General features: G+C 41.5%; 1 protein-coding gene across 1 annotated transcript; it reads left to right on the forward strand.

Moving 5' to 3' along the window:
* The first annotated feature begins 201 nt into the window (after window positions 1-201).
* Window positions 202-17550, forward strand: LOC127770600 (U-box domain-containing protein 6-like). The gene is made up of 22 exons (XM_052296375.1): window positions 202-344; window positions 4062-4114; window positions 4447-4525; window positions 5037-5222; window positions 5433-5540; window positions 5752-6974; window positions 7127-7670; window positions 10548-10613; window positions 10708-10758; window positions 10847-10903; window positions 11190-11275; window positions 11680-11716; window positions 11833-11898; window positions 12192-12232; window positions 13499-13631; window positions 14309-14497; window positions 14597-14671; window positions 15680-15806; window positions 16415-16523; window positions 16607-16681; window positions 16837-16943; window positions 17200-17550. Exons 3-22 carry the CDS (start codon window positions 4475-4477, stop codon window positions 17304-17306), a joined length of 3438 nt encoding a protein of 1145 aa, XP_052152335.1. The 5' UTR covers window positions 202-344; window positions 4062-4114; window positions 4447-4474; the 3' UTR covers window positions 17307-17550.
* The last annotated feature ends 569 nt before the right edge of the window (window positions 17551-18119 follow it).

Genomic DNA, 18119 nt, shown 5'->3' on the forward strand with positions numbered 1-18119 from the left:
ACCAACATTTGAGCCACGCGCGTGCGCGGATTCACTCGCCGCCCTAAATTTGCCCGACCCGCGTTCGACGACGACGAGGACGACGAGAATAGTAGCGCCACGCCAACCGCCAAGCCTTTGCTTTGGCATGGCCATACGCTATTATTCGGCGGCTCTGGACAAATTAAGCCACCGTTTTTCCTCTTCTCCCCGTGTTATCTCCACCTCCTCCCGCCCCCCTCGTGCCTCTCCCAAAACAAATCAATTTCCTTCCTCCCGACCGAGCAAGGGGGCGAAAGGACGAGCTACGGACCGAGCCATGGAGGAATTCAAGGCTCGCTCCTTCGTCGCCTTGTCTCCCTCGGGTACGAGTACGGACGAACGATCTCCCGCCATATATGATTATTCCTCAGCTTAATCAGTAGTAACATTATGGTTAATCTCTGTTCTTGAGTTAGAGTCTTTTTAGGCGAACGGTGCAAATTTGTTTTCTACGTTGACATTTTAGCTAGCTGATGTTGCTCTGCCTAATTTCTTTTCCCTCCGACTCTCTGCGTCTGCCTTCTTTGACACCGGTGGCCTTCATGTAGTATTTGAATTTTTTGTGCGAGATTTTATATTACATATGTCCAAACATTAGTGTCGATTACACCATGCTACGCAAAAGAAAGCCAGACCACCATAATAGCAGCAAAACAGAATTCTACAGAGTATGCAGCTACAGCCCTTTTCTAAAACATATTCTCATTTGGTTTGCGTCAGCATAAGCGATACTGTTTATATCTTCCAATTCAACTAGTTTTGTTCAAGCAGTTCACAGTAGGTTAGTATTCAATTTATTTCAGTTTACACGTTGCCAGCATGTTTAGCATGAGCAATTCAGCATGAGGCCTTGAACGGCCAGTGGATCTGGGCTTGGATCGATATCGGCCGCAATGCCGCGTTGCCACCGGGAAGCACGCAGCCCAACCTGATGATTTTTTTTTTTTTGGACTAAATCACCGCCCGCGGGGGGGGGGGGGGGGGGGGGGGCAGGGCGGAGTCCCCACCTGAATATATTAAGCCAAATGAGCTTACACAGGGCAGGCTTCACCTACAGAAACGCAGAAGCCCTGGAGGATAGGAGAACAGAATACACGGGGAATACAAAGAGGATAGAACAGAGAAAGAAAAACCTTCTAAAATATAACAATTGACAAACGACATCTACAAAATTACCCGGCCAAAACCAAAACCTAAAGCTAACACCCTAGCTTATCAACATCTATTTCCTCACGCAGCCACAAGCATGCCGGAATAGAAGAAAGGCCAAAGAAAGGTTGTAGAAGTCCTAGGCCACCCGCATGAAGTCATCAAGAAGCTAACTTGATCTTGTTGCTGTTTGGATCAAAGCCCGCCAACGCCCTCTGGGGGAAGGAAGCCCCAGAAGAGGGAGGGCACTGAAAGATGTGGCCGAAGGCCACCCGCAATGAGTTTTCTTCAATCAAACTTTATCGAGTTGCTTGTTAGATCAACACACTCCAACGTCCTTCAAGGGAAGGAAGCCTAAAAGGAGGGAGAAACGCTGAAAGGTCTTGGACGTCTCAAGGAAGGGGGTGAAGATGAGCAGGAGTTAGACAAAAGGAAAATGGCTAAGGGTGGAAATTCACTGATGAAAGATCATCAACCGCAACCTCAGCGGAGGGCACAGAGCAGAGGCCAGCCAAGGTGCTGGAGGAGCACAAATCCCAGAACAAACATCTGGACCAATTGTCAAGAGCAAGCTGAAAATGAGAAGATTTTGAACGGGGAATAACACCAGCAAACCAAAGAACAATGGAATAGGCCCAGGTTTGGAGCGGGGAGGGAAGAAGGCACAATATCGAGGGCACTAGGGAGAAGGGGAAGAGGTTTGTTGCAACCAAGGGGACGTGTCGGCAGCCAAAACACGCGCAGGAGGACGTCCGGGCTCCCGAAGCCAGCCCCTCCATGCACAACCCCGGCCGGCGGCGGCTGGAGGGTAGAGCTACGTCGCTGGCCCTCGTAGCTCCACGCGTGCCGCCCCAGACCCAACGCTGCACGCATGGACAACCTGGGGGGGGACGGGGACAACGGGGGAAGGAGCCCGCCACCACGGATCCGACCAGATCCGGCCGCTAGGCGGCGCCAGCTGGGGGCACCGGGCCCAGCCCACACCGCCGGCACCAGGGGGAGGGGGGCGCGACGATGAGGATGCTGAGCCGAGGCCCTCCGTGGTCACATGAAGCTGCAACGGCGAGGGTGCCGCACCGTGGAGAGAACCCGTCGCCGCCGCCAAGGGTCCAACGAGGTCCAGCCGCGAGGACAGCGGATCCGACCGCCGCCAGCCGGAAGCGCCGGGCTCGGCCTCCACCACGAAGAGCGGATCTTCCGAAGCTGCAGCGTCTACACGACCAACGGAAAAGAAAAGGGCTTTTACTCTAATAAACTCCACATAACAAGCAGGAACAAAGCACAAAAATGGGTTCTTGACTTCTTAAGGAAAAATTAGAGACTTGAACGGTCCAATTCCGAGTTCAAATGGCCAAGTTATGGCCATTTGAAGTTTATATGCTCTTTAAATGAATATTTGCGATTTTCTTCATTTAAAATTTAATTTAAAAAGGGTTTATTGCGTCAGCCGAGGGGGAGGGGCGCACGGACCGTGGTAGCATTTCCAAATTATGCATTTTGGTCCCTATTTAACGCCGTGTTTAATTCCAAAATAATTCTTCAAACTTTCAACTTTTCCATCACATCAAAACATTCCTACACACAAACTTTCAACTTTTCTGTCACATCGTTCCAATTTCAACTAAACTTCCAATTTTTGTGTGAACTAAACACAGCCTAGTATTTAGGACTGCCAGCAATGTTGTTAGCGGTCTGAAAATTTTCCATCTAAGTCCCTACGCCTTTGAATTGTATCGCCCAGCCCCCACTCTCTCCCCTCTGCCAATGCCAATTCACTCGCTGTCTCTAGAGGCAGCCCACACTGCACCCATGCCCCTTCCGTTGTTCTCCTCCACTGGAATCTAGGCCCCCAAACGGCTTCGCCATGGCTTATTGTCTCAGCGACCGCGCGAAAGTTGGGGGTTTAGGCAGTTGGTTGTTTGCGATTTTCACTGTCCGCCGTCCATGGTGCCATGGCAATGGCAGCCCGCCACCTTAGCTTGAGGATGGCATCACTTGGGGCGTTGATCACGGTACGTATGTTTGCCCTCCGTTGGATCTGGTACAACCAAACACCGCTCGACGTCCCTCACCACCAAAAGTCAGTGCAAATGAGCCCTTCTAGTTTTTGAATTCACGAATTGATAAGTATCACTATATTTGGTCTTGGATTTGTGGATAAGTATCAAGTCAGGGATGTCCGGCGATGAACTTACTAACAACATCCTGTAAACCAATACAAGGTATATCATCCTGTAAACAATATAACCAAGTCTCTTAGCTATGTAAAGGAAAAAATGTTGGTTCGGTTGAATTTCATGGCATACTTTTTTTCTTTATTTTTTTTGTGACTTTACATGTCCTTTAACATGTGGTTTGATTATGCCATGCTATGCAGAATAATCCCTGCGGTCGCAACATTAGTAAGAAAATAATGTGCACAAAATTCATTCTTGATCAATTGATTTACTATAGCTATGTTTTCCAGGGGGAAACTAGTTGTCCTAACGTATGTTTAGTTGTTCGAATGATAAAATTTGCACTTTTAGTTATTATTCCATCTTCACTTTACTATGTGTTGGCCCCCTTTTTGGGTTAAGGTTATCAATCACATCTAGAGGTTAAAACTCTATCTATTGGCTCCATTTGCTCCTTTTCTAGATGTGCCAAACTGCCAATAAGAGCAGTGCATGGACTTTTGGTTCTTCATTTACTGTTGGGGTGTGTGTTTTGAATTGCATGTCAAGGTTTCATCATTTGATTTGTGCTTCGTTGCTAATATGCTTTATTTCTGGCTATATGATCAATGTAATTTATTATATAAAGGATTGTAATTTTTTATTTATTAAATGGTCTTTATTTGTTTTTTTATAGTGATAAGATATGTAACTTATGCACTTTGCATGTTTCAGGTGAAATTTCATCAATATAGGAAAATAGATTATACCATCAGTTTTTGCACACGGTGAGAAATTTAAACCCTTTATTTCTAATGGGGGTTACTTCAGTTCATGCATGAACACATAATGCACTATCTTGATTCCGCAGCACATACTTGAAGTTGTTCATCTTGGGTTGAAAGAAAAAGGTCAAACCGATTGTATTAATTTTGCAGCAAGCCAACAAACTAATTGACTGGTGGCTATGCTAATCCTTAGCTTAATTGAGGTTTTTTAGTCTGGTTTTGGTTGGTTCCGGCGGAACCGTGGATGATCGCCCTTGCCACATACTTGTGCCGAAACTATTCTCTTCTAGGACTAATAACTTCTTCATTCTATGACTTCTCTTATTTCTCAGCGGATGAAATTTGACTAGGAGAGGCACCATGGAGAAAGTCGAGGTCGATGGGAACTTCATTGGTACGGGTAATTGGAAGGTAATTCACCTGACCTCATTTCACTAAAAGCTAATTGTTCTACAATGTTAATATGATTAATTATGTTGATCTGAGATCATTTTATAATGTAGGGAACTTTCAGAACAATACTATTGAGTTTTTGTGATACTTGTGTACATATTATATAGTCACCCTTTAAAAACAAAGGCAAATGCCTCCTGTAAAAGTATAAATATCACAATACTACCACTAGTTCAACAAAAAGTTAGAAGAAATCATAACATAGTTGCATCATATATATATGATAATTTTTTATATATGAAGATATTTGATCTCATAAAGTTACCAATTATTAGTTGGTAAATTGTGATAAATAATAGATCTCATCCACCTTCTTTCTTTCTTTTTAATTTTCTTTAGCTCTGCTGTTTGATATCATAATTTTGCCCCCCCCCCCCCCCCCTCTTTGGGGAGGAATGATTTCTATTTATTAATAATGTGAGTATTAGGATGGTAGATTAAGCTGGTTTGTTCCTACCTCTTTGTGCAGCTGCATGGAGCACTATGTAAGCAACTTCACAAAGTAGTTCTTGAAGTATTGGATGTTATTCCTGTCCTTGAAGCTACAAGGCCTGGAAACAGTTCTGGACTTCTTGCATTGAGTTCCTTGCGCATAGCTGTTGAGAAGGCCAAGAATCTACTTCAGTATTGCTCAGAGTGCAGCAAGCTATACTTGGTATGCAGTTTTCATAAGTGCAAACATATTTATGTTTCCTAGTTTTGAGAAATAAAAATGTGTGAAATATGGATACATGTCTTTGTGCTACTGTATATAATTGATGGTACTTGGATATGTTTCATCGTATATGGATATCAAGTACTGCCAAATTTATTTGTTATTATAGAAATACAAAATTTCATACTTACACATCCTAACTGCATGCAGGCCTTTACAGCAGAAAATGTCCTGGCAAAATTTGAGAAAGCAAGATATGCGCTTCTGGAAAGTCTTCACCAATTGGAAGAAACACTTCCAGAAGCAGCCAGTTCTCAGGTTGCCACTGGTTATACAAGAATTTGTCCTTGCCGGCTCTGTCTTAAATAGATACCTATAAAATATTGCGGAAGGATCCTTCTTTATCAGTGTTATATAGTTTACTAAATTAATGAATGAGTTTGACGTATTGCAGCTTTCACCCCAATTGTGATCGCATGATTTAATTTAACCTTTTCCTCTAATTCACACTTATTTGGGAAATTTTCAGATACTAGATATCGCAAAAGATCTGGAGAAAGCAGTTTTTACCTTGGATCTGATTGAAAAGCAAGCTGGTGTGGATGTGAATCAATTAGTTCAGAATGAGGCAAAATCCAATGGCTTTCTTCATGACAATGAACTTGAATTTTTCCGACAAACTGCATTTCGGGTCGGCGTTGCGTCATCGGCAACAGCTCTTACCGAGAGAAGAGCACTTAGAAGGCTTCTTGAGAGGGCTCATGCAGAGGAAGACATAAAGAAAGAATCAGTTGCATCTTATCTACTGCACCTAATGAGGAAATACTCAAGCATTTTTAGGAGCGAAACGACGGATTTCACCAACACATCCATGTGCTCAAGCCCTTCTTGCTCTTCCCGTTCATTGTCCAGCTCGATTGATCTCCATGGAAATGGTCATGTTATTGAAAAGTCGATATCTAGGGTTGGCTCCTTCAATCTCAGGCAGATCAAAGGCTTATCAGGTAGCATGCCATTGCCACCTGAGGAACTAAGGTGCCCGATCTCCTTGCAACTCATGCATGACCCTGTTATTATCGCATCTGGTCAGACATATGAGCGGGCTTGCATTGAGAAATGGTTTAGCAGCGGCAACACAACCTGCCCAAAGACTCGGAATGAATTATCCCAGCTCTCCATGACGCCCAACTATTGCATCAAGGGTTTGATAGCTTCATGGTGCGAGCAGAACGGGGTTCTAGTTCCATCGGCGCCGCCTGATTCTCCCAAGCTCAAGTACCTGAGGATATCATCCTTGAATAGTAGCAAATGTCTTGTGACCAATGGCGTTAGCACGGTCTTGTTTGAAGACACATGCGCGGAGGATGATATTAAGGATGGTGGTAAAGTTGCTTCGGAGGAGTGCACTCGGCAGAACTCCGGAGAGGCTCCATCTGAGATATGTGAAGTTGATCAGGCCTCACCAGAAAAACATCCTCATGAGAACTCCGAGAAGGTAGCAGAGGCGACATGTGAGCTTTGGCTGCGTGTGCTGAGCAAGGACGACGATGAGTGTGTCGACGAGCAACGTGAGGTGATCGAGCAGATTAGATTCCTTTTGAAGGATGACAACGAGCTTAGGAAATACGCGGGTGCTAATGGTATTACCGAGCTACTCATCCACTTTGTGAAGAAGGCAGTCTGCAGAGATGATGTTCAGTGCCAGGTGGTTGGAACAATGGCTGTGTTCAACCTTGCTGTCAGCAATGATAGGTAAAATGTCACGTATGCTTTGTTCCTTCTAACGATGTTGTTACAATAGTTTATTACACGTACAACTTGCAGTAACACTCTATAGGTAGATGATTTAATTGAGCTTAGTTGCCATCATCTCACATTTTCCACCTCTGCATTTGATTTTCCAGGAACAAGAAACAACTTCTCTCAGGTGGAGTCCTCCCCTTGATGGAGCAGATGATACAGAAGCCTGAAACCTACGAGGCTGCCGTCGCAATGTACCTGAACATTTCCTGCCTCGCCGAGGCGCAGGCGATCATCGGGCAGAGCGAGGCCGCGCCTCTCCTGATCAAGGGCCTGCAAGGAGACGGCTTCCGGATGAGCAAGACCTGCTGCCTCGACGCTCTCCTGACGCTGTACAACCTGTCGCTGCAATCGTCAAACATCCCGACCCTCATCTCCTCCGGCATCATGCAGAGCCTCCACGACGTCCTGACGCCGTCCTCCCCGACGACGGAGAAGGCCCTGGCCGTGCTGATCAACTTGGCGCTGACCCGCGCCGGCAAGAAGGAGATCATGGCCGACTCGGACATGGTGGGCGCCATCGTCGTCATCCTCGAGAACGGGGACCCCGCCGAGAAGGAGAAGGCCGTGTCGTGCCTGTGGATCATCTGCAGCGGCGATGACGGCGGCAGCCAGATGGTGCTCCAGGAAGGCGTGATCCCGGCGCTGGTGTCCCTGACGGCCAACGGCACGGGCAAGACGAAGGATAAGGCGCAGAGGCTGCTCCTGCTGTTCCGCGGGAAGCGGCAGCGGGAGGTCGAGCAGCTGCAGCCAAGGGTGCAGCTGCACGAGGTGGTGAGCCAGGCAACCGCGCAGCACGAGGAGCAGCAGCAGCAACAACAAGAAGAAAGCAGCGAGCCAGGCAGCGACAAGATGTCGCGGCTGCGCAATTCAAAGTCGAAGTTGAGAAGGTTCACGAGGGCCCTGGCTAGGTTGCTCAAGAAATGGGGCATCCGCTGATCTGATCTACTACAGAGGAAAGAACCACGTCGGCTAGTGTGAACTTTGGCAAATGCAATATCAATGTTATCTTCCCGTGTGGGTTGACTCACTCGTTTTCGTCTCCTTCGCATTGCCGCGATATCCATACTCGTCTCACTTATGCGGGCATTGACCGTCTCTCTGTACCTATTAACCTTGTGCTAAGGCAAAATTAGTAAAAAGGGTTTAAGCTTATTGTGTTTTGCCAAAATGTAAGCGAAGATGTGTTAACAAGGATTAAGTGCGATCATCAAAGTGTGTAACAAGGATTAATTCAGGTCATAAATCTAATTATATAACTAATTATATAATACGTAACCCAAATTAAAGATTTTTAAGAAAACCCAAATTAAAGATTTTTAAGAAAAGAATAGGAAACCCATTTTATTGAGGTCGTTTTAGCCTAATTCTATTTGGAACATACTTCATCTGTCAAAAAAAAAACCAAATCCTTACTAAACATAGGGTATGTTCAAATACATAATCATGATTTCTTTTTTTTTTCGGATTTGCTATACAACTGGCGACAGTTAACAGGGGGTGAAAACTTTCAAATTTTAAGCTGTCTAATATGCTTTGAGATTTGTGCTAGTGAGGGAAAACGTCTTAAAAAATTCAGACGCGTGCAGTAGGGATCAAACCCAACAACCTCCAACTTGGAGGCTTGTTCACCTAACCAGTTCTCCCATCGGGCTATTTTGAGTTACACTCGAGTTACGTATTAGTTATATAGTAGTTACAATGTAATTACATAGTAGTTATATTTGAAAGTTTTTCATCCCAAAAACTGTCGACAGTTGTATAGCTACTCCCGTTTTTTTTTGAGACGGGAGTAGTCGGGTGCGTGTGCGTTCGTTCCAAGCACACTTTCTGTTTTTTTAAAGAAAAATCTTTGGAAATGTTGCTTTAAAAATATTATATTAATCTATTTTTTAAATTTTAAATAATTAATATTTAACTAATAAATTATAAGCTAATGACTTATCTTGTTTTTTATATACTACCTCCGTTTTTTAATAGATGACGCCATTGACTTTTTCTCACATGTTTGACCATTCGTCTTATTTAAAAATTTTATGCAAATGTATAAGATATAAATCACACTTAAAATACTATAAGTGATAAAACAACTCATAACAAAATAAATTATAATTATGTAAAATTTTTAAATAAGACGAATGGTCAAACATGTGAGAAAAAATCAACGGCGTCATCTATTAAAAAACGGAGGGAGTATTTAATCTTCTCTCTCAGACAAACAGTGCACCCTGGTATTTGAGCGGAAATTCGCATGAACCAAATTGTGGGCCGTATGCACGCCAAGTCTGGCTGACCAGTTGGGCCTTGGCCCGTGGAGTACAATACTAAAAAAAAAAAGTCAAAACTGCGTGCGAAGCCTGTGGGTTTTGACCTCAAGCCTCCTCGGCGACTAGTCCACGCCTCCCACTCCCAGTCCACTTCTCTTCCTTCCTTCCTTCCCCACCGGCTCCGATCCGAAGGACGAACCCCGCACAAGACAACAAGCAAATCCCCATCCATAGCTATCCAAGAGCCCCAAATCAGATGCTCTCTCCTGCCACCACCTTCTCCTCCTCCTCCTCCTCGTCGCCGTCGCGCGCCCACGCTCGCGCTCCCACCCGCTTCGCGGTCGCAGCATCCGCGCGCGCCATGGCCGCCTCCGACGACCCCCGCGGCGGGAGGTCCGTCGCCGTCGTCGGCGCCGGCGTCAGGTGGGTAGGGAGCCGCGCGCGCTCTCCGTGGGTTCAGTTCTGCCCTAGGTTTGGGGTGCCGGGTGCGTGTGAGTGGGGAGGTTGTTTTTTTTGATTGATGAAATGGTTGCCTCTCTGCAGTGGGCTCGCGGCGGCGTACAGGCTGAGGAAGCGCGGCGTGCAGGTGACGGTGTTCGAGGCGGCCGACAGGGCGGGTGGGAAGATACGGACCAACTCCGAGGGCGGGTTCATCTGGGACGAAGGGGCCAACACCATGGTGAGCGCGCTTTGGTGTGCCTCGCTGCTTCTGTTTGATCACAATCTCGGGCTGTGTTGGTCTGCATTGCTGCAAATGCTGCTTCTGTATGTTTTGGATTGTGGCGCACTGGCGCTGCTGCGGCTATTTGAGGGCTGGAGCACACTAGCGAGTAGTGCTCCTTGGTGCGCAGGCTGAGGAAGCATGTGTTTGTGAACGAAATGCAAGCTGCTCACTAATGCAGACAGTTGTTCCTGCAAATGGAGAAGTGTTTTCTTCTGCATTCGTATCCCACAACAGTCGTGAACCCTTTCTGCTATGAGCATCATTGAACACCGTTATGTAACTTATCATAGCCTGATTCGATTTCATTCACCATGATCTATAACTATTATACTTACCATATTAGTTACTTTGTACTACTCTTAGTAAAATAAATAAATTATTTTAATACTCCACTGACAAAATAGGTTAAGATTGTTTCATTGCTTGGGCACATGTGCAATACTAGTCGCATTTTTTTTACCTGCGTGCAAATCTTATCATGCCTGCTTGATTCAATTTGCTGTTCTCTCTGTAACTTAATTATTTTGCCTCCAGACAGAGAGTGAATTGGAGGCAAGCAGGCTTATTGACGATCTTGGCCTACAAGGCAAACAGCAGTATGTATGTGCTAATGTTATCTGTGATGGTTAACTACTTTGAATGTCTTCTGTTTCATAATTTACACTGATATGTTTAATATTTTGATATCCTTTAGCCTAACTCACAACACAAGCGTTACATTGTCAAAGATGGAGCACCAACACTGGTAAATAGACTTTTCATGATATGATGCATTTTGTTTTGTTCTTCCTATAGTATGCCTCACTTTTGAATATATATTTTTGTCACATAAGATTCCCTCAGATCCCATTGCGCTCATGAAAAGCACTGTTCTTTCTACAAAATCAAAGGTATGTAAGTTATTGAGTGCTAATTGCTACAACATATCATGACCTCCTGACCTATTTGCAACAAGTTGCTTGTTGTTTCCACTTGTCACTGATGGATTAAAATTCACTAGTGTAGAAACAATCATATTAAACTGATCACCGTGACTTGATTTACTTGTTTTCAGTTCACTATTACAAATTTGTACATTTCCTGATCTTTCGTGTTCAAGCTGTGTGATCGACTGATTGCAACCGTCATATTATATTACTGTATTGAGTTTAGTAAAACATGGTCTTATCTTTGCAGCTCAAGCTATTTCTGGAACCATTTCTCTATGAGAAATCTAGCAGAAGGACCTCGGGAAAAGTGTCTGATGAGCATTTAAGTGAGAGGTGAGCCTTCATACTGATGTTATTTTGAGTTGTTGTAAACTTGAACCACTGATAATATAGTTATATGTTTTTTTCCTGTGTTCTTCCTTCATTCTCATGCCCTTGTGAAATACAAATATATACTTCATATCACACACTCCCTTTGGTCATTTTTCATGTCAAAATTTTAAAACTTTGTACATAAAATCAGTTCAATATTTAGATTGAACGCATGAGAAAGTATTTTCATAATATTATGATTTTACCATTTTTTTCATATACGTTGCAACAGAATTTAGTGGTCAAAGCTACACTTTGAAGACCTTATTGATGTCAAAAACAGCATGTTTTCTGACCGGAGAGAATACATTTGCAGTGTGATTTTTCTGTGTATATGTAGAGATAATCAGGTTTCTCTTTTGCAGTGTTGCAAGTTTCTTTGAACGCCACTTTGGAAAAGAGGCAAGTTCATTTTTAATGAAGAAATTTATGGATTGTTAAGTGAATACAATCAACACTTTGCAACTTACATGCCCATTATAATCAGTAGAGGGTAAGAATTTATAACTTTATTACAGGTTGTTGACTATCTTATTGATCCATTTGTGGCTGGAACAAGCGGAGGAGATCCTGAGTCATTATCAGTAAGTTATTATAACATGTCTCACTATTTGCATTTTCCATATCAGCACCTTTGCATTTCTACAGTAAATTGTAGTCATAATTATTTTTATGTAAATTGTGCGTATAAACAACATATGTGCTTGACTTTGTGATGTGTTCTTGGGGATGATAACTGATACGGCTAGAACTTTTGGGGGCTAATCTCCTTGAGCCGTATCAGTAAGTCATAACAATTCTCATTCATAATGATCAAAACATATCACCTTCTTGTGTAGAACTGTTCTGGTTTTGAGTAATATTTTCTTCTGTGCAGATTCGTCATGCATTTCCAGCATTATGGAATTTGGAGAATAAGTAAGTTTGTAGTAGTTTGTTTGGAGAATAAGTAAGTTCGTAGTTTGTGCATTGATGTTCATTCAAGATTTACCTTATCAATAATTCACTTGTCCACGTCCATATGCTCATGCTATATCCTGTCCATTCAAATGTCAACACCGCCATGTGAATTTACTGCATAGTGCATTTTAATGATTTCATTTATCCTTGTTGCTTGCATCTCTTTTTTGGGCTCCTGCTGTTAGCTTGTTTTTGGTTCCTGCTGTTACCTATTTCTTTTCTATCATTTTTTCATTGGACAGATGGTGCTCTCAGTCCTTACTGCTTATTATTTGTTAACCTGATATGCACCTACTTGAAGTTAATGTTATGATTTTTAGTATTTTATAGTCATGGTATCATTAATACTTATTTTTGGCAATCGAAATTAAAAAAACATGATGTCAAAATAAAAAATCATGGCAGTTGAATGCAGTGGGTATATGTATCAAGAATTTAAGATCTTGAACATAAGTCCAATTGCTATATGTTCAATTCGTTGGAGCATAACATGATCTAATTTGTAAGTTAAATTTATCTGATAAACGATGGAAGGAAATTCTGGTACCACTCATGCAACTATACAAGCTTCAAAGGCTTCTTACATGTGGACCATTGGACCTAGAATAGAATCTAAATTTATTCATAAGTATATAATTTTTTTTTCCTTCATGGGCCATGATAGTTAACTATATGAGCTTGTAGAGTCAAAATAGGCATAATTGCTTCTTTGGGTTTCCACTTAATTTACCCTACAACACTTCTATTGCAATAAATATGGTCAACAACATTTCTTTACAGTCCGTTTGGTTGGAGGGAGTTTTTAGGAGGGATTGGGAGTTTAGAGGGATGGAGCTATTAACTGTTTTGTTTGGTTGGGAGACATGGGAATTTTGGTGGGATGGAGATGGGGAATTGAGGAAGGAACTCCCTCCTTTTCAATACCTGGGTAGGGGGTGGTAATTGGGAGGGAATTCCTCCTTTACTTTGCCTAAACAAATCTCAGCCATCCGTTTTCATTAATGACCTAATCTCCAACTAAACTTCCTGTCAATTTCCACCACCTCTGCCAAACAAGATATTGGGATTAAAAATCAAATTCCCATCTTAATCTCACCATCAATTCCCTCGTGTAAACTCCCAATCCCCTTCCCTCAAGTTGCCAAACAAGCCATTAGTGCCCAGTTATGTTCTTTGGTCATCTTCTTCATAATTTGTTGCTCCATGCACTTTCAATGCTCACAGGTATGGCTCTGTCATTGCTGGTGCCATCTTGTCCAAACTATCCACTAAGGGTGATTCAGTGAAGACAGGAGGTGCTTCGCCAGGGAAAGGAAGGAATAAACGTGTGTCATTTTCATTTCATGGTGGAATGCAGGTACTCCACAGATGTCCTGTAGTTTCTTTTGTCAGTGTCAAAGATATCAAAGACAGTGATAAACCCTGAACTTTAGTTTGAGCAATTCTACATGCCACTAAAAAATGCCGAATTCATATGTTGTGAATTGAAGACCTGTTATTTTCCTGCAACTAGGACATATGTTTAGTCGGTGAAACTTCATTGCTGCTTTAAGAAGTCTTACAGGCCAGAGAAAACTGTCTTGTTTTTTTTTTTTTTTTTGATTTGATGTCCTGCTTTATATTTATGATCCAGCCAAGCTTATCCATCCATCTGCACCCTGATCCTGCCATAATCATTTTTTTTATCAGCCTGACATGAGCTTATTATGTTGCATAAGTTAGGTTGAAGCTAGATCGAACAAAAAACTCAAAGCTACTGATAAGTACAGGATATGCAACAGAAGTATCACACGAGCCAAATCTGCTATAAGAATAAAACATACCAAGAGCCTTAGACACCACTAAATAGTGTGAATGGTAGTGATAGTGAATAATCTCAGAAGATGACATTTTGGGAAATATTATCATGTAGTATACTTTATTAATCGGGAGTTGCGATACTTGCCCTGCACGCTAACCATGCTGAAAAGTTTCACAGTTATACTACATAACATCTGGGTGTGTAAAGGTTTTATGTTGTTCATTGCTTTTCAGTCACTAATAGATGCACTTCACAATGAAGTTGGAGATGGTAACGTGAAGCTTGGTACAGAAGTGTTGTCATTGGCATGTTGCTGTGATGGAGTCTCTTCTTCTGGTGGTTGGTCAATTTCTGTTGATTCAAAAGATGCTAAAGGGAAAGATCTCAGAAAGAACCAATCTTTCGATGCTGTTATAATGACTGTAAGAAAAAAATTATCTGTATTCATCTCTTTAGAAGCTTGGTCATTTGACAGTCACAAATTAAAATATTTTACCGTGTTTTTCTTTTTGCCCCTTTAGGCTCCATTGTCTAATGTCCAGAGGATGAAGTTTACAAAAGGTGGAGTTCCCTTTGTGCTAGACTTTCTTCCTAAGGTCAGGTTAGAATCACTCTTTTAGATTTAACAAATGCAGTGTTGCACTAGCATGTTCTTGAGAAATTTGTGCTGGGGGAAATTCCTCTTAATCCTTCAAATTGCATTTAATTTCATCCATTAGGTCGATGGATCCATGTCACAGAAAATATTTTGTTTATCTTCTAGATTTCTATTATATATGTAAGACTGTCTCTTAGTTTGTGAATTTACAGGAGTCAATCATCACTCCCTTGAATCTGAGCATATCAGCAGTTCATCAGCAATATGGTTTATTTGAGAAGGCAACAGAAACTATTGTTTCCAAAGGCCACTTGTTTGAAACTTTCACCACTGTTTTGAACAGTGTATTAAAGTAACAGTCATTTGTATAGCAGCACCTGGTGATTTTTAAGTAAATTTTCCATTCCCAATCAAAACAAGTAACATTATATGTTGAACATGTACTGAATTGAATATGGAACTTTATGCTGGAGATGCCAGACTTTATTTTACTGGCATGAATACACAATTATTGTAACAATGGTATTATTGCTTGGTTACTTCTCCGCTGTGAAGACATACCTTTCGTCACCTTTTCTTGTTTCCCATATTCTGCACCTTATGGGATTGTCTTCCACATGTTAAGATGCCTTGTAGTACCAGTTCCCCTATTATTTGAATGTGTTCTTCCTTAGATATATGTGCATTTGGAACGTGATTGGAAATACAACAGCAAACTGGTATTGTTAGCTGCTTGCCTGCCACAGCCTACATATGCTGCCATATTACAGAATTATGAGATAGGTGGACTTTGATTTCTGTCATAATGATTAACTAACTTGATATACTCAAACTATGCAGCTCCTAGCTGGTATCCTTAGAATTTATCGAGTATGCATAGAAGTCTACTCTTAACCCATATCTATTTGATGTACTCAAACTTGAAACTATGCAGCTCCTAGCTGGGCTCCTTAGAATTATCAAGTATGCATAGAAATCTTAATCCATATTTATTTATTATATGCAGGTCGATTATCTACCACTATCTCTCATGGTAACAGCTTTTAAGAAGGAAGATGTCAAAAAACCATTGGAAGGATTTGGTGTCTTGATACCCTATAAGGAACAGCAAAAGCATGGTCTCAAAACCCTTGGTAGGTTAATTCAGCTTTACACTTATATTTTATCCAGCTTGTAGCTGCTTATATTTTGATTTGCGAATTAAAAATTATTAAAACAGCCTTGAAAGAAGAAACCATGTTCGCTGTGGAGACTAGAAATTCCCACATTAATTGGGGAAAGAGAAATATTTACACCCTATGATTTTGGCAAGTGCAAGTTTTAATGGTTGAGATTGATGGATTGAATATATATCATATTTGGACTCAGTATGAACAAATACCAGATACGTAAATAGATAGTACTAATTCAACATGGATCTGAACTGTTGATCAGACCAATTGAGCACTTGGTTGTAATTGCTCGCGGACTACACGCTTACTGCCTGACTAGGGTTCCATGATGATAAGGTTCGATTTTCTAAAATACTATTACAACAAGATGACTATTTAATAAAATTTAAAGAGAATAACGTATATAAAAATTTAGATAAATTTGGTGCACCGCGCAATTGCGCAGGTCACCCTGCTAGTTGTATTGAACTCAATATACAAATCAACCTTGCTACATTGCTCTACTTTTTCTCAGGTCTTATTTACTCTGATTTGTATTTATTCTAATCTATACATGTCGTCTTGTACAGGGACCCTCTTCTCCTCGATGATGTTTCCAGATCGAGCTCCTAATGATCAATATCTATATACATCTTTCATTGGGGGGAGCCATAATAGAGACCTCGCTGGGGCTCCAACGTATACTTCCATATTATGATCATTTATGTTTTGGTTGTTTTTTCTTTTCTTGCTAGATTTTTCTGATATATATACTTATGTAGGGCTGTTCTGAAACAACTTGTGACCTCTGACCTAAGAAAGCTCTTGGGTGTTGAGGGACAACCTACTTTTGTGAAGTAAGTGATAAGAAACTACTGCCATGGTTTAGAGTATCTATATGTTTTCTCTTGTTGTGCTTGTGTTATGGTTTTCCATCACTATGGAGTTTTGAGGATTCATTCAGGTTTTTGCACTACCACTTGCGAATTCAATATGATGTTCTTTTACACAGGCATGTACATTGGAGAAATGCTTTTCCTTTATATGGCCAGAATTATGATCTGGTACTGGAAGCTATAGCAAAAATGGAGAACAATCTTCCAGGGTTCTTTTACGCAGGCAAGTCAATGAAGGCACCCCTATTGTACAAAAGAAATCTTAGATATTTGAAACATATTCCTGTTGATTGAGTACGTGAATAATTTGCTGTTTCTAGTAAGTCAATTTGGTATTTCTCATGCAACTTATGGGGCTCCTTGATTTGCTGAGAATGATGAGTTTCCTAGAGCAAGCCAGGAACTGTAATCCCAGCATGTAATACTTTACCTTGAAATTAACTTCAAAAAAATAATTGAAGCTTTTTCTGTATCTGTAGGAAATAACAAGGATGGGTTGGCTGTTGGAAATGTTATAGCTTCAGGAAGCAAGGCTGCTGACCTTGTGATCTCTTATCTTGAATCTTGCACAGATCAGGACAATTAACATTTAAGGTATCTGACCTTAAGCAATTTCAGACAAATTTGCTCACTTTATGTAAATTGAAAAGGTTCACATGATTTCCAGTTTCATATTTTTCTCTTGCTATAGTATATCCACTCATGTAAAGATGGGAAAATAGTCCTAAAAGACATTATGGTCGCTTGAGATGCTCATGTTTTTTTGAACAGTGATTCTTGACTTGTACTATTTTTTGACAACCAAATAAATTTCTCAATGTTTCCGAGAATATGGCATGTACAATTTGACCTGTTGGTTCTTTTAGCAGTACAATTTCTCGTATTGCTTGAGGCTTAAGACTTTTGTTATCTCACAATCTTAGACTTCCCCTTATCATTATTATTCCTGTATAGCTTTTACGTAGTACTCTATCATATACCCTCTGAACAGTAGTCATCTCATCCTTGCCTTACTGACCAGATTGTATAATTTTTTCCCTGCCATTGTCGTTTGTGAAGTAAAACATACATCTTCTACATCCAGTTGACATCAATAGCCATTTCTGACTGACTTTGGTGGTGTCTCATCAATCCATCTGGGATAGGCAAGAGAGGTCTTCCTTGTCATGATACATCTTTATTAGTACTAGTCATATACTACATGTTACTATTACTATATCACTACTAGCTTTAGGCCATAGATAACCACTTGTAGCCACAGTTTGACACCCCAATTAACCAAAGGTCGAAAAGGTCAGTTCAGCTTGCAAACAACACTGGGTCTTTGGAGAATCCAGGTAAAGATATACTTGTACGATATGCGTGCTCCACTGGCTGTGTGCATTATTATGATGTAGTC

Source organism: Oryza glaberrima, chromosome 4 (genome assembly GCF_000147395.1).
Source record: "Oryza glaberrima chromosome 4, OglaRS2, whole genome shotgun sequence".
Lineage (NCBI taxonomy): Eukaryota > Viridiplantae > Streptophyta > Magnoliopsida > Poales > Poaceae > Oryza > Oryza glaberrima.